Raw genomic sequence first — 22,053 nt, 5'->3', positions numbered from 1 at the left:
TTCATGGCGACTCCCCTGAAACGCTCACGTGGCAGGCTGGCTTCCCGGGCCCCTTTCCGAGGGTCACCCGTGCCCACAACACTGCCCACGCAGCTAATGGTGCCCTGGGCCCCTGCACCATGCGGGCGCACCCGTGCCCACTACGCTATCCCGGCCCCCCATGGGCCCTTGGCCTACTACGGCCGACTAGCCTGGTGCCCAGGGTACCCACTCAGTGATACTCACCTTTCGCAGCCACGCTCCCAGCCCGTCAACAGGGCTCCTGCACCCCTCCAAATGGGTATGAGCCTACATTCCCACCAACAACAAAAGGACCTCCATTTTGTCAATTTAACGAACCCAGCTAACTCACTCTACACTGACCCCGGGGTCCCTTGGGCGGGAATCACTCCTCCCCCCAATCACTCATCGCACCATGCATTCCACATTCGCTCCACTCACACAGACCCGCTGGCCTCACTCACTCATCATGTACTCACCTCACAACTTTTCAACACACACATCGCTGATCTCTGCCATCCTTCTATCTGCATCCCCTAACTAACTCGTGCTCCCACATCGTCCCTTACACTACAGCACGTTCCTTTTAACACTACGTAGCTAAGCTAGGTCCCCTCTACACATTCACTGTCTGTCACTGTCCCCAAATCCTTATTTGCAGGGGGGGGGATCTCATCCCTCCCTACTGGGCTCGTGAACTCGTTGCAAGGCTCTGCGAGCCTTGCGCCTCTGCGGGAGCGGCTGTTCCAGCACTGACTCCTCCGGCAAGACATATCCATGAGGGCGTAAGGTTGCCCTTGTAAGGTCTCAGGCGGTCCGCGTGGACGATCCGGGGAAGGGCCCGTGGTCCCATTTTAATTTTTAGGACCACGTCACTGATTTGCGCCAGGACGACCCCCGGGCCCTGCCAAGGTGAGGTGAGCTTCGGGCATCTGCCCTTCCTCCGCCGGGGGTTAAAGAACCAAATCTTCGCCCCCGGTGGGTATTTGCTCACCTGGCTCCGGTGGTCGTACCTGCGCTTCATCTTTATGCCCGCCTGTTGAAGCTGGTGTCGTGCGATGGCATGGACCTTCTCCATTCCTTCCTCCAACCGACGGGCATAGCCCTCCCCCGGGGGCCTATCAAGCCGCTCAGGCGTCGGACCGCACAATAAATCGACGGGGCTTCTCAGCTCCCGTCCATACATCAACAGCGCCGGACTACACGCGGTAGACCCGTGCTGGGACGGGCGATAGGCCATCAGGAGGTACGGGAGATGTTCGTCCCAGTCCTCCTGGTTAGTGGTGGTGAAGAGGGCCAACTGTTGGACCAGGGTCCTGTTGAACCTCTCCACCATGCCATCAGACTGTGGTCTCAGGGGCGTTGTCCGTGTCTTTCGAATTTCCAGGAGCCTGCACACCTCTTTTAGTAATTTGCTCTCAAAATTTCGTCCCTGGTCCGTGTGCAGCTCCTGCGGAATCCCATACCGGCATGTAAATCCTTCTACGAAGGCCTTTGCCACGACCCCTGCTTCCTGGTTGGGGAGGGCAAAGGCCTCCGGCCATTTGGTGAAATAGTCCATAATTACGAGGATGTAGTTATTACCCTGGCGAGTGGGGAGCAGTGGTCCCAAAATGTCCATGGCCACTCGCTCAAGGGGGGCCCCAACCTGATGTAGTTGGAGTGGGGCCGTCATCCTCTGTGGCGGTCCATTTTTCGCAGTACCGGCGTCGCATGCTCGACACCAGTTCTGTACATCGCGCCCCATGTTAAACCAATAGAACCGCCGGCGGACCCGAGATTATGTTTTGCTCCTGCCCAAATGGCCGCCGGCACGGGTACCGTGCACCTGTTTCAAAATTTGGGTCTTCAACCCATCAGGGACTATCACCAGCCAAGAAGTTTGTTCGGAAGGAATCTCCACCCACTTGCGATATAAGATGTTGTCCCTCATTTCTAGGGTCTTCCACTGAGCCCAGTATGCTTTTGTTCGTGCTCCGAATGGGGCGATCTCCTCCCCACTGGGCCTCCTGTTTTCCTGGACCCATTTGTACAGTGGCCCTATCACGGGGTCTTCCCGCTGGGCCGTGCTCCATGCCAATCCACCAAATTCCTCTCCCGCGGTTAGTGGAAAAGTTGGGCCTACCACCCGGGCCGCATGGGCTGGGAGTTTCGGGTAGGTGTCTGCCAATTGGTCCCTCTCCTCATGTCTCGTGCAATATCTGCAGTTTTCTCCCAGACAGGGGCGTCGAGAGAGCGCATCGGCATTCCCATGAGCCTTACCAGCTCTATGGACCACACTGAAATCGTACAGCTGCAACTTTTCCAACCACCTTGCAATCTGGCCCTCCGGTTCCTTGAACCGTAAGAGCCATTGCAAGGAGAAATGGTCAGTTCGAACCAAAAATTTCCTCCCGTACAAGTACGGGTGGAAATGGCTCACGGCAGATAGCATAGCCAATAGCTCCTTGCGAGTTACGCAATAATTTCGTTCGGGCCTACTCAGGGCCCGACTGTAATACGCGATCACTCTTTCCACGCCCCCTGTGTCTGAGACAAGACTGCTCCCAATCCTTCCTGGCTTGCATCCGTGTCCAGGGTATACATCCCGTCATCGGTGGGGTACACTAAAACGGGTGTGGATGTCAAACACCCCTTTAATTTGAGGAAGGCCTCCTGGCACTCCCCTGTCCAATTAAATCTCAACCCCTTCTCCGTCAACCGGTGAAGGGGCCTGGCTATCTCCGCAAAGTTTGCCACGAAGCGCCGGTAGTAGGAGCAAAGTCCCTAAAAGCCCCGTACCTGTTTGACAGTTGTAGGTACGGGCCACTCCTCTACCGCTGTAATTTTTCTGGGGTCGGTCTTCACCCCCTCGCGGCCTATCACGTGTCCAAGATAGACCACCTCTGTCGCGAACAAAGTGCATTTCTCTGGGCTCAATTTCAGCCCTGCCTGCCTGAGGCACCCAAACACCTGGTCCAAATTGGCTATCTCCTGGGTGAATGTTTTCGCGTGTACCAGGACGTCATCCAGATACACCAGGCATGACTGCCACGGCATGCCGCCTAGTACACGCTCCATCAGTCTCTCAAAGGTGGCGGGGACGTTACACAAACCGAACGGCATCACAGTGAACTGATACAGTCCCTTCCCTGTGGAAAATGCCGTTTTCTCCTTCCCAGTCTTATCCATCTCCACCTGCCAATACCCACTCCACCTGCCAATACTCCACTGCCAATACCCAAGGTCCAAAGTTGAGAACCATTTAGAGCAGGCAACGGCGTGGAGGGTATCGTCAATTCTAGGCAGGGGATAGGAGTCTTTGAGTGTCACGTTGTTCAGCTGGCGATAGTCCACGCAGAAACGCGTGGTCCCATCCTTCTTTTTAACCAGCACAACTGGTGACATCCAAGGACTTCCCGAGGGCTCAATGACACCTGCATTGCGCATCTTTTCAACCTGTTCATCAGCCTCCTCTCTTTTGCTCCATGGGAGCCTTCGAGCAGGCTGACGGACAGGCCGGGCCCCATCGGTGTGGATCTGATGTTGCACCAGGCCCATACGTCCAATATCCTCGGGTGACAAGGAGAAGATCCCCATGTGTCAGTCGACCAGCTTGTATAAGGCCTCCTGCTGTGCATCCTCCAAATCTACACTACTCCGATTTACCATCTCGCAAATGGGACCGGGCCAATTCCTAATCAAGTCTGGAGACTCCCTCTGGGGCCGGTCCGGCTCGACGTTATCGTCCCTTAGCTCTGCGACCTCTTTTACTGGGGTGCAATCTGCCACCTTCGTGCCCTTCCTGATAGTGCGTGGTTCCGTGCAAACATTTATCACCCGCACGGGCACTATTGGCCCATCGGTACTTACCAGGGTGCGGGCCACGACTAAACCCGGGGTTGACGGCCCTGCCGGTAGTTGCGCCAGGCCGCAGGAGCCCTGCCACGTTGGGTGTGCTCGCCACCGGGCCGGGACCACCGCCTCGGCACCCGGGGGAATGACCATGGAGTCAGGAGCCTCCAGCTCCACCCTCTCATCCGTACTCACACCCCCCAACGGCAACTCCTCACCACCCAACTGCATGACCCCCTGGCCGAAGTCGATCTTACAACCACCGGCCGTTAGCACATCCAACCCTATTAGACATGGGTCGCACACCTTCGCCACCCAAACCTCTATCCTTGTTTTCACGGTGCCCAATTTAAACGACACGAAACCACGTCCTATGATGGGGGCCGTTGCCTCGGTAGCTAGCTGCAAACTGGTTTTGCAGACGGTAGATCTCATCCCAACCGTCTACACTCGAATCAAGGACCACAGGGCTGATGATCGTGGCGCTTGCTCCGGTGTCCACAACGGCGTCTACCCCTACGCCGGCAACTTTGCACCGAATTGTTAAGCTAACATTGCCAATTTGGCCACAATTGATGACCTGTCGCAGTTCTGAGGGCTCTTCTCCGTCCGAGTCTGCCGAACACGGCCCTACATGTTCGGCACTTCTTAGTTTCCCGGGAACTGGTTGGGGGGGGGGGGTGGGTGATGGTTGGGCCTGGCTATCCCTATTGACCCTGGGCGGAGTTGGTGGTCTGGGGGGCCGTGGCTCTTCTCTTCGCAGGGGCCTTTCCCTGCGCTGGGCGTTGCACTCCCGCTGCAGGTGGTCCCTTGCGCCACAATTATAACACCTCCTCTGGTAAGGTGTTTGCCTCCGGTACGCCGAATTATACCCCCATCCGTTCCGAATTGGGGTACCCCCTGATGGCCCATCCCCCGCCATTCCTGGGCCCGACCGCCTCTCCCCAGGTCTCCCGAACCGGCGGTCGAACATGTCCTGCACCATCCTTTCCATTCGCGCTTGGTCGCCCAGGGTTGCCCCGGCTCCCAGCGCACTGTCGTTCATGGGGCCCACCTGTAGGACTGCCACCACATGCCGCCCAGCCCCTCCCAATGGCGTTCTGGCTGCCTCCCAGCAGGCGGCGGTATCAGCCGCCTTCTGGAGGTTGTCCGAGCGCCATACGGTCAGCAATGCTCCGACATCGGTGCCCCCTATCACTCGGAGAAAATGGTCCAGGGCAATCTCCTCCCGGTACTCCGGTGGCATGTTGGTGTGCGCGATCCCCACCAAGCGGCGAATGTCGTGTGCCAATTCTCCCAGTGATTCCTGGGAGCATCGTTTGCGCCCGTTGAGCTGAGCTTTAACAAGCTCGCTCTGCTGGTCCATGCCAAACCAGTTTTTTAGGGCCGAATGGAGATCCTCCAGGGTCACCCCCTCACTGGGTACTGTGGTCAGGACTTCCAAGGCTGCGCCACGCAGGGCCGCCGTGAGTTGTGCCACACCCTGCGCCTCGTTCCAGCCATTGCCTCTGGAAACACACTGGAACTGGGCCATGTACGCCCTCAAGTCCGTCTTGCCATCGTACAGGGGTAGCGGCACCCTCGGTCCTTTCGAGGTCCCCCCCTCCAGTTCCCAAGGGACTCCTGGGGGGGGGTGTGTACCTCCCCAGTCTCAACGGTGCCTCACTCCCACAGGGTCTGAGCCATTTGCCCGGGGAATTTACCAACCCTGTCCGTGTCTGTCCATGCCCTGCGTCGTCCCGCTTACTCCCCCAAGCCATTGGACTCGCACTCTGCACACCCACCGGAACAGTTATACTGGGTACCCCCTTAGGCCAAAAGACCCCGCGGCCTCTACCCTCCCCAAGCTTGGCATGCTCACCCCCGCATCGGGCAAGCCTCCTTCTCCGCCCTGTGACACCGGCTCCACCTGGGCACGATCCGCCTCGAGGGAGTATATCCTCTCCCCCTGTTCCCGAAGGAGGTCACCCTGCCTCTCACACCGGGTCTCCACACATTCCGTCAGTCTCCTCTCCATTTCCTCTATTTTCCCCTTTATTACTTCTTTTACTTCCTCCCCTATCGTCTCTAACGATAGTTCCCCGACTTTCTCTCTTATTTGCTCCACTTCCCCTTGTACCTGTGTCACCACCTTATTTGTCTTGGATATCTTCTCCCCTGTTGTCCTAAACTGCTCTTCCATCTCGCCCCGGTTTTTTTCTATCCTTTCCTCCAGTTCCTCTGTCTTTTCTCCGGCTTTCCTCTCCATTTCATTAATTACCTCCTCATGTCTCTTTCTACATTCCTCCCCCACTTCCTTTAATCCTTTCTGTGTCGCCGCCTTTACCTCCTTTCGCAGGTTTTCAACTCTGTCTGTCATTTCCCGATGTCTTTTCTCACAGTCCTCCATCACGGCTCCCAATCCCTCCTTTATTTTCCCTTGTTCTCTTTTTAATTCCTCTATCGCCGTCGTGTTCTTCCCTATTTGCTCCTTTATTTGGTCTTGTCCCTTTTTTACTTCTCCCAGTCCTCTTCCTACTTTGTCTATCTTTCCCACCACCGTCTTTATTTCGTTTGCCCTCTCTTGCTTGCTCTCTTCCATTGCGACCCCCACTCCTTTTACTTTTTCTTTTAACCCGGTCACCTCCGCTCGTATCGTGTCGACTTACTTTTTCATTTCGTTTTTTAGTTCGTCCAAGCTTCCTTTTCGGCTCATTCCCATGTTCTGTGTCTCACCCCGCAGTTCTTTCATTTCTTCCTTCATGTTGTTTTCATTTCGTTCATTTGTTGCGCATTTCCATCCATCTTGTTGTTTAATCCGTTATTCATTTCCGCCAGCATTGCAAATAACTGCGCCATGTCGAGTGCACTCGGCTGAGCCGACTCGGCGAGGACTTTGGTGGAGAGGGGGAGGGGAGGCGTCATACGCCGCGGCCGCCGTCGCGCCCATTTCGGGTTCTGCGTTTAGTTGGGGGAGTTTGTCCTGCACAACAAGCATTTCCTGTACGGGGATCTCATCCTGGGCCATGGATTCTACACATTCTAAATCCATTTCTAATACCCCCGGCTCCCGCTCGCCATGAGACGCCATCTTATTTCTCGTAACGGGTTAATTTAGCTCGCTCATAATTTGGAGGGAATCGGGGGTCGCTCCTCTCACCCCTGGACCAATTCCCCGTGAATTTAGCTGGAGACAGGAGAGTTTGTTTTCCCGCTCTCTGACACCAGTGTTGCGAATTCGCGCCCGCCGGCGTGCGATCGGCCACGTGACTCGAATCGCGGCACGTCGCCCACTGGACGGACAATTCTGTCGTGACCCTCTCGGACTAACGCCGGGAGCTAGTCACGGGTGGGCCTTTCGGCCTCACCACGATCGTGCCAATTGGCCACCCGCGTGGGATAGGGTTGTTCGCCAAACTCGACCTACCTAAGTACCCACGCGGATGGTAGACCGGGCGATCGCACCTCGCCGCAGGTCGACTCCGGACACGGGCCGCTTAAGCGGTCCATTCCGTGCTATCGGGATAACCGAGCAGTGTTATCGTCGGCCTCGATGGTTCCGATTAATTATATAATAATCGGATAATTATCGGGCGTATTAAGCCCACTACGAACCCTTTACGTGAAGCAAGATGGAGATTCAAACGAAGGAAAGGACGCAGCGAAACGGGGAACAATTCAACATAATGCACTTTATTTACACGACACACGAAGAGCACACATATATCAATTTAAAACAAAAACAACAATGCAGAGCTAACCGAATACGCGAACACACGGCAACACTTATACAGTTTTACTTTACAAGACATGGCGCCACAAGATCCATACAAAAAAACAAAAGAAAAGGCCACCCTCAAAGACAAGGGGGCAGACGGGGCCCGTGGGCCTTTATGGCGTGGGACTTGGCAGACCGAACGAGTCCCACGAGACCGTTGCAAGTTACCTGCACCCTCGCGGTGCGATGGTGGGCGAGCTCTCTCCGGCGCTCCTTGTACGAACGCGCAGGTCCGCGCAACACAGCTGGCAGAGCGGTACCTCCAGTCCGCGTCCCTCCGCGATGTCTGGACTCCCCACCGACTGCAAGCTCCAACAAGCAGTTCGCTCTACGGACCGCTTCTCCAAGACCCAGACGGCCAGAAGACCATGAACCGCCAACTGATACTGACACTCTCACCGACCGCCCTGACCTGACCTCCTCTGACCTGACTTCCTCTGGTGTCACTCTCTTCGTTAGCGGCGCCTCCGTGCGCCCTTTTATTTCCCCGGCACCCCGCCCCTCCCTTCGCGGCACGCAGGGGGGGGGCATTCCACCAGAGAAATCGGGGTGGGAGTTGAGCTTCAACCGTCATTCTTGTTTACCAGAGAAATCGGGGTGGGAGTTGAACCTCAACCGTCATTCTTGTTTACCAGAGAAATCGGGGCGGGAGTTGAGCTTCAACCGTCATTCTTGTTTACCAGAGAAATTGGGGTGGGAGTTGAGCCTCAACAGTCATTCTTGTTTACCAGAGAAATCGGGGTGGGAGTTGAGCCTCAACCGTCATTCTTGTTTACCAGAGAAATCGGGGTGGGAGTTGAGCTTCAACCGTCATTCTTGTTTACCTTGAGAAATCGGGGCGGGAGTTGTTGTTGTTCCCCTTTTGTGTTCGTGGAGATGTTGACTGTTGCTGGCGGAGTGGTGAGGATGGCATGGTTGTTGAGAGGCAGGTGTGGTTGTTGTTGTTGTGAAGCGGCATTGTGTTTGGTGGTTGTTGTGTGATGGTGGTTGAGACGTGGTTGGTTCAAAATAAAGATAGAACAGAAAAACGCCTATCTCAAAGCGTCGCAGCCCGAATGAATCACATTTATTCCCTCTAAACAACGGGTTTGGGGCTAACTACACATGTACTTAAGAGATACCTCACCTACGGGACCTGAATGGTGGTTTGCGAATTTCCACAGCCGTAACAGTATGTTGTGTGCCCCCCCCCCCCCCTCGTTGGGGCGATGGACAGAGATTGGCTTGTGCATCCACCTTTGAAGGTCCATCACAGGTAACAAAAACATTTCTACAAAAGGTTGTAGCCAAATGTGATGAGAATATTATTTTGTCAGATTTTTAATACATCATGAAAACCTAATCAGAAATCATTGCATGCTTAATACGTTTTCAAAACATTTCAACGTTTATGATGTTTATTTATAATATCATAATAACATAAAAAAGTTGCAAAAACAATGTTGTTTGATAACGTTTTAATGATGTTTTCAAAACCTGACAAAATCATCTTTTCACACTGGTTTGCATCATGTTTTCATGATGAGGTAACATTATTGTGTTGACTTGGATGCTTTTTGGGGAATCGAATGAATTGTGTTTAAATATATATATTCCGTATGCAGAACGGAAATTAATTGATACACAAATGGTCTCCTGTCATTTAAGTCTCCTTGACACTACACTGAGTGCAACTGGTGGTCACACCATCCTGCACAACCTCAAACGAGGAACTCAGGCCATTTGACCCATCATTGCTGTGTTGCACTCCCAAGTTGATTTTTTGCTGCTGTTGTAAACAACATTCCTTTTGATGTTTTACTAAATAACCTGACCTTGTTCGTGTGACCCAACGTGTGCATGCGTGCGTGCATGTGCATAACGTAATAAAGCCTTGCACTGCAAGTATGTGACTGTCTGTCTGAATAGTAAATTTTCCATTTAATTTACATTTTTAGTAACGTGAAATGTAACATTCTGGATCCCATGATATATCACTTTTATTTTTGTGAGCAGGCTGGTAAGGAGGCAGAAGCTCTGAAGGCACAAGGTACCATGATGGCCACTGTGGCCTGTTCAAGGGTGCCAAAGATTACCATAGTAACAGGAAATGCTTATGGAGCACAGAGTTATGCCATGGTGAGAATTTTTTTTTTAATTACTATTCCTTTTATATTCGCAGCTATGTAATGTATTATTATACATTACGTATTGTTCGATTCATGTTTACCTTCCTCAAGCCATGCACAGTGAAGTTTATCTTTGATCTCAGCTTGTATACAAGGTCAGCAAATGTATGGTAGATGCCCGATCCACCCCCAAAAAAAAAACTCACCATATTTTAAAGCCCCACATGCATAGTCACCAGGTGCCACAAAGCAGTTGTGCTGTCATACGATCAGCTGTATTGTACAAAGACCTTGTTTGGTTTTTTTTTAATGTTCTTGCACTAGTTGTGTGAAAACCAATTTGTTGAATATTGATGTGATGTCAGGACCTCGGTCGCTAATGTTTGATATCTAAGGGTGGGCACGTTCAACATTCGGCCATTGCAAGCAACTCCTGGCATGCGAGGTACTGCGCTTCGGCACGGTAACCTACATGGGGTCATGCCAGGAATTGCTTGCATCGACTAACCATCGAGAATGCTCATTTTCAGCCTTAATCATTCCATATCCACTATTTACGTATGACATGAATGCATTAAATGTTGCGACGATGAAGAAAATTGTGAGGTCATGTGATGGCAGCAGAAACAATATACATATACGCTAGTGGTTGCAGCATGAGATGAATGCATGTCAGGATACATTTTTGTGCTTTTATTTTGTAATAAGAGACGTATGGTAGTCATGTCACGTGTTCACAAGCAAAAGTCTCATTTTAAAGGACCTCCTTTTCTCACGTCCATTGTGTATGTAACATTTTTAGTTGATGTCATTTAGACTTTGAGGATTACAAACTTGTGTGGTCTCTCTTCCTGATGGTGCAGTTCCATTCATGCATGATTACCATTGTTCAGAAGTGCAGTTTTAAGTACATGTCTTTTTTTTAAGGAGGACGATATTGTACATGACTTTTTTCTTTTTTTTAAACACTAAAACTTGTGACTTTCGAAACTTTGGAAATGACGTATTCCCACCCAAGATTGCTCGGCGTGCACGAGCAGAAACCACTAGTAATGAATTAAATTGTGGTGGCCTGGACATCTTTTGTACCTCCCAGATAAGGACTGGAGAATGAAACGACTGAAATTTTTTTTTTTTTAAGAAGCCAGAAGTAGTTGTAAGCAGATCTGTGAGAAAGGGGTGTGCCTCTGCATAACGAAACAGTTGGAGAACTTCCTGATCAACTCATCCAAAAGTTGATGTTACAATCTGTATTGCAAAAACCTCCAGGTGATGTGCACCCGTGAAAAGCCGAAGATGGTGCGTTCTCACCAAACCTTTGTGTTTCTTAATACTGATGGGAAGGTCATATCTGGGGCTTGTCCATGCAGGGTAACTTAAAAATGATGATACTTACTGTAAGTCATGTTTGGGAGGAGGGTGGGAGTGGGAGTTGAATGGGCTGTGAGTGCCGTTATACTGTACAGTATATATTTGTTTGATTTGGGGCCACAAGAGAAATGATACTCTATTTTTTGCATCTATTGGTGAAAGGAGAAGCATCCGTTCATGTGTGTAGTGTCTGTGTGTTATAACCACGGCTGCCGCTAAGTAATTGCCTAAACAGGAAATGATAGTAACTCGACCCTTCTCTTCAAGTGATATTTCTCATATTCATATATTTCCGTAAGACTGATTTTCATTTCGGAATACAACAATTAGGGTTAACCACCTTGAAATTGCCACTCTTTCGTCTAAATGCTGAAAATTATGTTGAAAAGACTATATGGATCACAGATTTTGCTCCAGCAATGGTGGGTTAAAAGTGCTCTGTGGGTGGAACTGAAAAAGTGTAAAGACACACACCACCCTAACGTTGTCTGCCTCTGGTCAACTCCCCATGAAAGATATCCTTGGAGATGTGGTGGTCATCCATGCGAGAGACTTGGCCGGCCCATCTCAGATTAATTTTCTCGAGAATAGTTCTATAATGTTGAGCCCTCACACGGTTAAGGACATCATTGTTAGTAATTTTGTCCTGCCATCGGATCCCATTGTGGATTGGAGATGCCTCTGATCAAAGCATTGAAGGGCATCTACATGGTGTTTCTCACAGTCCCAGGACTGTACCTCACAGTAAGATCTGATGGTCTATGATGATAATGGGTAAGAAAAGGCAAAACTGCAATGCACCAGTTGTTGATACAAATTTTATTACGTTTTACTTTTAAAATATATTTCTAGTTTTAAGTCAGTTGAAAACTCGCATGTCATTTTCACTTTGGGAAGATAAAAGAGAACAGTTTGCGAGAGAGCAGTACATTTGTAAGTCCAGTATGTACTGTATTGTAATACTGAACTTCAGCCAATTGGTTGATTTTTGCTTTTTATCCCCCCCCCCCCCCCATTAAAAACCAATGGGGAATTTTGTGAATTACACATGGCTATTTGTCAAACAGTTTTGCACTTATTATATTGAAACTTATACTGTCTATTTATGCATGTAATATTAACATGTGTACAAAGTTTGTTAGAAATTGACCCAAGGTCAAGGTCAGGATCACCAAAAACATGAAAAATACACATATAAAATACATATTTTTGTTTTACAACATATTTCAAACCTGATAACGGGATCGTAAAGCTGGTTGAAAAGCAATGTTCCTCGGTATTTTCAAATATTTTCTACGATCAGAATGTAGGCAACAAGCACCGATGATAAGTTGTTGAATGTCACATGGTGGCTTTAAATGAGTTGTGAAAATTTTCAATCTGCTGCCGTTACCATGACAACGTGCGCCTGATAATTGTTATTTGTGACGTCGCGTCATTTTATTAATGTACGAACAAATAAACACCACACATTCCATGACATTACAGCTTGGATCACCACACGGAAAGGTCAACTAATTCGCCAAGTGTCGTGCTAAGCACGATTTTTCATTTGTCTGTTTGTTTGTTATCTTGCCAAAACGAAGTTTTTGCAAGATATGTTAGTCAGCTTGTATGTTTTTTTTTTTTTATTTTTTTTTTTTTTTTGTTTGTTTGTCTGTAATCACGTATAAATTCTGCAGAGCACAGTTATCATTGGAAATTTTTGTAGCTTTGCATATCAGAGGTCTATAGAGGTCCCTTTCAGTGCACAAAATTTTGAAGGTCAAGGTCAAAGGTCAAGGTCACTGTCGCAAATCAGGGGAGTCGACGAAACCCTTATTTTTTGAGTAATTTTGATCGGATCGTCTTCAAACTTCATGGGAATATAGTTCATGGTCTGGCGCTCAGCTGATTACTTTTTGGTGGCGATTGGCCTTGACCTTCATGGTTAGCGCCTCAGGTCAAACATATGTGACCCCAAGGTCAAATTTTCAAGTTTTAGGAACCATATCGTGTAGTACCTCAAATTGAACACCTCGATGAGTGCTTTCTAGATATGTCAAGCTTGAGACATTATGACGTCATTTGGTGACGTTATGAGGCAAAAGCATATTTTTCATGGTTACTCTGTAGAACGATTCTCATCGGAATCTCTCGTAGGCAGATATTCCTCAAGGAGTCAGTCGCTCCTGGTGGTAGCAGCTCTGTTCACCTCAGTGTAACCTTAAAGAAGTCACACGTGGTCACCTTTTGGCAAGATAGGGTCACCCTACGGGTGACATTGGTTTATTTTTATTTGTCTGTCTGTCTGTTAGCAACTTTATGGCAAAACGGCTTTAGCAAACACTATCAAGTTTAATCCACAGGTGGGCAATGAACCTTGGACGACCCCATTAACTTTTGGGTCCAATTGGATCAAAGGTCAAGGTCACGAAAAGATCAAAATCGTTTTTCGCTCATAACTTCGTCAAAAATGATCTGATTTACTTCAAACTAAGCTTATAGTGAACCTTATTCTATTTGTCACTTATAATCCTACCCATTCCTATTGTGAAAAATGCATATTTGTGAAGATCAGTAGGGTCTGAAATTTTGGGGGTCATGGTCATCGGTCAAAATTACAAATTTTCCATTATAAATCAAAAAAGGTTAGGAATATGCGTGTTTACTATGTTAGACATATAGCAAGTCCTTTATTGGCTTTCATTTGACACCATGACCTTTGACCTTACGTGGCCTTGAAAGGTCAAAATCATTTTACGGTCATAACTTCGTCAAAAATAGTTTAATTGACTTAACTAAGACTAAAATATTCCTTATAATCAACATTCAGGTTAAGGATGTATCAAATTTAAAATTGATCCCCAAAATAACTTTATGCCTTAAATGGGTGGGATTTGTTGTGCCTGGCACCACTTGTTTTGACTTAAAACTTGATTGATTATCGAAATTAATTTGCCTTTTTCCCGACGAAATGACAATGTCGATGAAAATGACGGATGTGTTTGTGTGAAGGGTCAATATGATGATGTGAGTTCGCACATTTCTTCGAGGAAGAAGCACCCCTTTGCAAAATCGCTTGCGTCCCTCAACTGGAGGGGATGGAAGTGATTTTGTTCCATTATACCCTGCTCAGTTGTCAGTCCTGTTGTGGCTTTTCATGAGATTTGAAAACATCCTGATATTTTGCCTCTTTCCCACAATGCAGTGCAGTCGCGCCTTTTCTCCCCACTTCCTTTTCCTGTGGCCAAATGCCAGCATCTGCATGGTCGATCCAGATCAGATGACTTGCGTCGAGCAGAAGGAGCTTCGTGAACGGTGAGGGATTTGCCCACAGTTTTTGGGGCATTAGCCTCCAACACAGCATTTTGATTTGATACACAGTATTACTTCATTCTGCTTTTCAATAGGTTCAACAAACCTACACTCCACTCTGTTCATCACTGCAGTGTCTATGATTTATTTTCTGTCAGGCTTCATGTCGAGAGCTCTGCATTTTACTCCACAGCACGACTTTGGGATGATGGAGTATTACAACCTCAAAACACTCGCCCGGTATGAGAGAATTCATGATGATTGGGGAGGGAGAAGGAGAATGTGGAGTAAATGGGGATAAAGTTTGACGTTTTGTGTAAATGAGCCGATAATTGTGTTGGGAATTGTTCAGTTAAAGTTAAATGCACGAGGCTTGACAAAGCATTCACTAACACGTTAATTCTTGTTTTGTGACAGGTCCTCTCGCAATGTCTGCAGATCTTTGCCCAAAAGCGTTCATCTCCTCATCCCCACTTCCATGGTCCCATTCTGCGTTTCTGAGCAGTTTCTGTGTCCTATTTCAATTGCCAAGGTTCAAAGCAAACTGTACAACCTTTCACCACAGCTTGGCAAAACTTCTCCAACCATTAAAACAGTGTGTCCTTGCAAAAGAGACCAGCACATCTGTACAAAAGCCAGTTCATGCAAGAGCTGAAAGAATGCATCATTTGAAAGAAGATTGTTCGAAGGTTAATAGGGATATTAGGATACAAAAGCAGCAGTAAGAACTCGCACTAAGAGGGTTAAACGACATGCCAATTGAACCTCAATCTTTCCCATTATTTCTATACTAGTGGCGAACATACTGTGAACCCCAGTATATGTTTTGTTCAGAACCATTACCCATGCTGTTGATGTGGTCATTGTAATCTTCTTCTTCTTTCGGCTGCTCCCGTTAGGGGTTGCCACAGCGGATCAACCATCTCCATTTCGCTCTATCCTCCACATCTTCCATTGACACTCTAACCACCCGCATGTCTGCCCTCACCGCATCCATGAACCTCTTCTTTGGCCTTCCTCTTCTCCAGTCATGGGGGATTTCAATGCATCGACTGGAACTGAAAGAGATGGTTATGAGACATGTGTTGGTCCCCATGGGTCTGGAACTGTAAACCAGAACAGCACTAAGTTCATTGACTTTGCAAGAAGTCATGGACTTAGGGTGGCTGGTTCATGGTTTTAGTGCCCACAAGCTCATTGCTGGACTTGGTATTCCAACGCTGGCGGTGTGGCAAAGGAGATTGACCATGTGCTCGTTGATGGTCGCTGGAGGATGATCCAGAGCTGCAGGGTCTACCGGAGTGCTCAGTTCCTCAATACTGACCACCAGCTTGTTGGGGCAGCTCTTAAGCTGCAGCTTCAATTCAGGAAAATGGTACCATCCTAGCCTTTGCTGGATGATGGCAAGCTCAAGGATGAAAGGGTAGCTGAGGAGTTTGCAAATAGGCTGACTGGGAATTTGGGGGGTCTGGGTGCTTTGGGAAATCTTGAAGAGTTGTGGAGTGCCTTCAAGACCACCATCCTTGATGTTGCCGATGGATGTCTTGGAACTCACCGCAGGGTGAAGAAGAATTTTGTCAATCAAGGGGCACTGGATACCATTGCCCAGATTCACAGGGCCAGGCTGAATGGCAGAGCTGAGCTGTTCAGGGAGTTGAGGTGTAAAACTGTACATGCACTAAGGGTGGACAAGGAGGTCCATGTGCGAGGAATATGTGAGGGGGTGGAGCATCACCTGTGGTTAAGTGATTCTCGTCCTGCTTACAGGGGAATTCCCGCATTGCGTTCATCCAAGCCCATCCCTCGGTGTACTGCAGTTAGAGCAAAGGGCGATGGGCTCTTGACAGAGGAGTCTGAAGTGAAGTCCCGTTGGGCCAGTTACTTTGAGCGGTTGTACCAGGCTGATCCACCAGCTGTCGAGTTTGATGTCAGGGGTGTTACAATCCCTATTGCTGACCTTCCAATCAACTGTGGTCCACCTTTGTTTGTGGAAACAGGCTGCAGTGTACTGGTTGAAATGGGGTAAAGCTCCAGGGATCTATGGCATTCATGCTGAACTTCTCAAGGCTGGTGGAAATGCTGCACTCGTGTCGTTGCATGCAGTTTTGTGCTCTGTCTGGAACACAGGCATTATCCCAACTGACTGGAAAAGGGGCCTTGATGTCCCTCTCTGGAAAGGGAAGGGTGATCGCCAAGACTGCAACAACTACCGAGGGGTGAGGCTGCTCTCAGTGTCGGGCAAGGTCTTTGCTCGGATAATTCTTGATAGGGTTCGCCACCATCTGCTCGAGCACCAACGTCCAGAGCAGTCAGGCTTTACACCAAAGAAGTCAATGATTGACCGTATCCTTGCTCTTTGTCCTCACCAAACGCAGATGAGAGTTTCGGCAGGGGCTGCTTGCAGCCTATGTTGATCTCTGTAAAGCGCTCGATTCAGTGAATCGGGATGTCCTCTGGAGGATTCTTGGTCTTCTTGAGGTGCCACCAAAACTGATCGATCTGATGTCTGAACTCTACTCTGGTACTGAGAGTGCTATGAGATGTGGTGATACCATCTCTGACTTATTTCCAGTTGTTACTGGAGTTTGTCAGGGGTGTGTGCTTTTCTTTTTTCAGCACTTTTCAGCACTTGTATGGACTGGATTCTAGGGAGGATGTCGGAGAGATGAAGCTGCAGTGCATCGTTTGGGAATGTCAAGATCTCTGACCTTGATTTCGCAGAGGATAGTCATCTTTGCGGAGACTCCAGATATCCTTTCGGGGGCCCTCGAATTGCTGAAGGAGGAGTCAGAGCCGCTGGGATTACAGGTTTCCTGGGTCAAAACTAAGATCCAGGCTTTCAATGACATCTTGGATGCTGCTAACCTGTCTGTACCTGTTTGTGGTGAGGTTGTTGAGGTCATGGAGAGATTCACTTACCTTGGCAGTGATATTCATGTCTCTGCCGGCTGTGAGGCAGAGGTCAACAGACGTTTGGGTCAGGCCTGGGGAGACATGGATTCACTGGTCATGGGGTGTGCCACTGCTGGTACCTGTGTGGGAGGACGAAAGTTCGCGTCTTCAGGTCCTTGGTGCTTCCAGTCTTGATCTAGGGATATGAGACTTGGATTCTGTGCAGGGATCTGAGATGGACACTTAATTCCTTTGGTAGCAGGTCTCTTCGGAGAATCCTTGGCTATCGCTGGTCAGACTTTATGTCCAACGAGCGATTGCTGAGAGAGACTCAAATGAGATTTGTTACTTGCATCATCCGTGAGTGTCAGCTGTGGTTGTAGGACATGTGGCTCGTTTTCGAACACCGATCCTGCTCACCAGATTCTCTCAGCGAGGGAGCTTCGTGAGTGGAGGAGGCCAATGGGCCGACCACGTGTTTCGTGGTTGCAGGAGTTTGATCAGCATCTCGAGGAGATGGGGATTGCCCAGGCATCTGCCTGGGGGAAGGCCAGACGGAGGCCCCTGGAGTACTGGCGGAAAGTGGACACAGCGATGCGCTGCTCTGGCACATGCTCCCATACCGGACCTGACCTGCTCAGACATGTGGCATTGTAGAAGCAATTTCAGCCATCTTAAGACAGAAGAAACTTTCGTTCAATACAAGTTGTTTAAAGACTCTCTTGACTTGTCTTCTCTTGACTCTTGAAAGACTCTCTTGTGCACAGGAGGAAGGCTTCGACTCCCAACGACGTTGTGAGCCAAAGACTTAATTCTACATAGAATATTGAGTGTACATATACGGTTTTACCAGTGTATGCCTTGACAACAGATGGAACATTGTGAACTTCAAATTACAACATAGAAGGACAATTGGTCTGTTTTGGGGCTTGTTTAAAGCCCCAGGAAGGGGTGTGGCAGGGAGATGGTCATTTCTTGCTGCTGACTTAGATGGTCATCAGACAGATAAGGTTTTACAAGGTTGTTTACGACTACAGAGGAATGTGTGTATTCTGCCCTCTCCTAGTTTTCCCAACATATATTTTATAAATTCTTTCTCAAAGCACTAAACAAAGTTAATTTGCATTTTTACATCATAATATAATGGGTGCAAGCCTGGAACTTCCAACACACTTTTCTCCAAACATATTCTGTTCATGCTTCTGAAATCTTCACATTATGTGTTCCATGTATTTACGCAGGTGATAGCGGATTAAAAAAAAAATCGAATACAGATATAATTTTCAAAGAGGGAATTGATGACGTCACAATCAGCAGCATTCGGCGGCAAACCGACGGCCAGGTCTCAGACGACGAGCTTTACCTAACTAAGCCCACGAGTGCAGGACGTTTGTTCAACTCAGCATTTATGACTTTTATCCTGCCATGTTGTTAATCTGTTGATGGAGGTAATATAGAAACGATGAATATGTCAAATTGTTCGTGTTACTCATCCGGCACAATGTGTCAAGGCCAACAATCTAAAGCGACCGGTCTCAAACGCTACCCTGGGCACCTAGACACGCCACCAATATGAACTGAGCTGTTGAATGCGGCGCAAGACATCCAAAGAAACCACCGTAACCAAGTATTGTGATCTGTCCTGTCCCCCATACCCGTCGTAGATGTGTATTTGCTAGTTATTATAAATTCAATAAAAAGTGTAGTTTCCACAGCACACAGTAGCCAACATCATTTACATTGCAATTTAAATTAGAAGGGCACTCGGCAGAGCGCATACTTCTGCCACGTAATACCTGATCCATGAGAACATATCGGGCCCAATACATTTTTGAAATATCATGCTCTATCGTTAATGGCTTTCAATGGTGAACTCTCTTTCAATGGTGAAGAATCACTTTTGAAAAACATTAAATAATTCTCATACCCGGTTCCAGATTCGGATCTTCACCAAAATCGAATCAATTCGACGTGGTCACACACCACCAAGTTTCATCCAATTCCATCCACAACTTTTTGAGATATCCTGCACACAAACAGACAAAAAGGGGTGAAAACATAACCTCCTTCACCTTGGTAGTGGAGGTAATTAGGCGAATGGTATTATAGCACATTAGAAGGTGAGTTTGAAAAGATTTTACTCACCAGTGACACTTCCAATGAGAACATTGATGTTGTGCCTTGGACTGGAGAATCACTGTGATGTTGGACATGAGGTTTGTTGATGTGATTTGCAGGACATTGCAAATGTAACTGTTATCTTTTATCTCAAACAGCTCTTATTTGGAATCATTAGAGAAAATGGTTGCTCACAAATGTACGTGGAACCGAACAAACTCAGCATTCTTTTTGCACGTCGCTTTGTCTGTGGAAATCCTGACTTTCCCAAGCTCCTGTAGAATTCCTGCAGTGGGAGCTGCTAGTGACGACTGTGGAGCATGTCGTCGCACTGCATCTCTATAAAGTTCCAACTGTGTGTTCTCTGCTGCTTCATCCATATTAACAGATAAGGGACATGAGAACATGTTTGTGTCCTCGATGGCAGCGAAATCTTGAAAGCACCTGTTGAACTCTGTGATCAACGATGTGATTACTGTCACATATTTCCCTATCTGCTCAGGGATATTGTCATTTGGGGAAGTGTCAGTTACCTCCCGCAGAGAGGGGAAGTGTGCAGCATTGGGTTCACTGACTTGTGTCTCAAACAGATGGAGCTTCATGGCAAATGCTTTCATATGCGAGTACTTTAGTGAAACGATTGTGTCTTTCCCCCGCTTCTTTGTGGCCGACTTGTTGAAAATAATGACATTTGTATGACGATAGCTAATGCACAGGATCTCCCTCTGTATTGAGGTGTGCATAAGTGTAAAGATAGCTTATCGTGTCGTTTTTCCAAGGCTGCTTCTAAAAACAAAAGCACCAAGAAAAAGAGCAATCAGAGATTGCAGACCCTCAACAGGACTTTTGTGTGGTGTATTTTGTCTGGTGTTTGTGCAGTGGTGTGTTACATAATTAAAGACGGACAGAAATAGAACTGCCACTTTAGAACTCCTGGCAGTGATGACCGGGGTACCAAGACATCCCGCTTTGATGGATACCTGACCTTAACCCATGACGATTTTTTATTAATATTATTATTTAATTGAATGCAGAAAGGGATTGAAATAAATTCAAATCAAATCAAATGGAAGACCAAATAAGTACAGTGCTGCAATGGAGTCATCAGAAGGAACCCAAACAAGCAAAAAAGCAAAGATGAAGTCATCAGGAGGAACTTGGATGGGATTCACATTTCAGCTGCTGCTCCTCTCTCCTCAAACCCATTCAGGAACAGCCAAGTAAGACATATCAAAAAAAAAAAAAAAAAAAATCGAAAAGAACCCTGATCAAAAAAAAAAAAAATAGTTCTGTCAGACCATGATCAAGTTGAAATTTAAAATATGTATTTCCCCATCACGACGAGATCATGATCGTAAAGTTTCATGTCGATTGATCGAGTGGTTCCAAATAAAACATTTAATATTTTTATTCAATCCAATATGGCTGTCAAACCATGTGATCTATCAATGATTCCTTGAGCAACTTGTGCAACCAAGGCTTGAGGAACATTTTTGTGAAGTTTCCCCTCGATCTGTCCAGCCGTTCTGGAGAAGATTTTTGGAGGTTTTAGGGTAAATCCAATATGGCTGCCAAACCATGTGACCGATGTGTGAATCTTGTCATATGTGTGAATCTTGTGTTCCTCATGTATCGGCGGTCATACATGTAAAATTTCGCCTCTATCTGTGCAGCCACTTCAGAGAAGATTTTTGAAGGTTTTTATTTATTTTTTAAACAATAAGGCTGCTGAATCATGTGACCAATGACATCACCAATTTTTTTTTCTGTGGACCATTTTGTCCTAAGATGACCCTCAAAATTCTTCATATTAATCAGATGTAGCATTCTACATATGCAATTACGATGTCATAATGAAGGCACCGATAACATCATTAAAATATCACATTTATTCCCCATGAGGAGTGCTTGCCATGTGCCAAGTTTCAATTTTTTTCCTTTGTCTGGTTTCAGAGATAGAGATCCAACGTTTTTCTGTTTTTCCAACATGGCTGCCACACCACGTGACCGATAATGTCATAATTATCGTTAAAACATTCCACATGAGTAGTTGCACCTATGGTGAAAATTTAGTCTCAATTCACCAACCACATTGCAGAGAAAAACATGAAAGTTCTGTGTGGACAAACAAACAAACGGACCCAAATGCAATACCCTCTCCTTCAGCAAGGGTCATAACAACACAAATAATAACCGCATTATATTAATGTTATAACAAAACAATATTAATACCAGTAATATCCCCTCTCCCAAAGGGGTTTCCTCCTTCGACAAACACCATGTCAATGTGTATAAATAGCTTATCGTGACATTTTGTGGGGTTCCACTACCAGAAGTAAAGAATATAATAACTCACAATTATCTTTTATCTTTCGTACGATTATCTTTCGAAACAGTCGCTATGGATGAAAACTGAAACTGAGGAAACCCGGGGTGTGTTCAGTTACCAAGCAGCTAACTCGCTCTTGCCAAAACAGCTGTTCCTCATCAACGGTTTTGAACGGAGTGCTTGTTTGAATACTTAAGCCAATTGGCAAGCGCTGTTCAAGAAACATGGTAACTGCACACACTCCTGATATTCTTGAGGGCCGACCCGAGATGTACTGCAATCTAAATACTCCAGAGAGGAATGACTTCCTGCCACTCCCGTTGGGAACGGTTGTACTCGTGGTCAAA

At 47.4% G+C, this 22,053-nt stretch overlaps 1 protein-coding gene across 8 annotated transcripts in view; it reads left to right on the top strand.

Annotated features, from left to right (window-relative positions):
* LOC147025257 (methylcrotonoyl-CoA carboxylase beta chain, mitochondrial-like) overlaps window positions 1–21,275 on the top strand; it is a 92,807-nt gene extending 71,532 nt beyond the window's left edge. The window contains exons 9-13 of one of the 8 annotated variants that reach the window (XM_085886052.1): window positions 8,808–8,846; window positions 9,587–9,709; window positions 14,261–14,370; window positions 14,561–14,607; window positions 14,785–21,275. In XM_085886052.1, coding sequence (XP_085742178.1) covers window positions 8,808–8,846; window positions 9,587–9,709; window positions 14,261–14,370; window positions 14,561–14,576 — 288 coding nt within the window. In that variant the 3' untranslated portion in view covers window positions 14,577–14,607; window positions 14,785–21,275. Of the gene's footprint in view, window positions 1–8,807; window positions 8,847–9,586; window positions 9,710–14,260; window positions 14,371–14,462; window positions 14,608–14,784 lie in introns of all 8 variants that reach the window. The other 7 variants (XM_085886049.1, XM_085886046.1, XM_085886054.1 and 4 more) reach the window with 7 other exon arrangements.
* Window positions 21,276–22,053: the final 778 nt, after the last annotated feature.

This window comes from Eptatretus burgeri, chromosome 6 (genome assembly GCF_056783735.1).
Source record: "Eptatretus burgeri isolate ZD-2024b chromosome 6, Ebu_testis_v1, whole genome shotgun sequence".
Taxonomy (NCBI): Eukaryota; Metazoa; Chordata; class Myxini; order Myxiniformes; family Myxinidae; genus Eptatretus; species Eptatretus burgeri.
The sequence above is the reverse complement of the archived record's forward strand: the minus strand, read 5'-3'. Positions and strand labels throughout refer to the sequence as shown.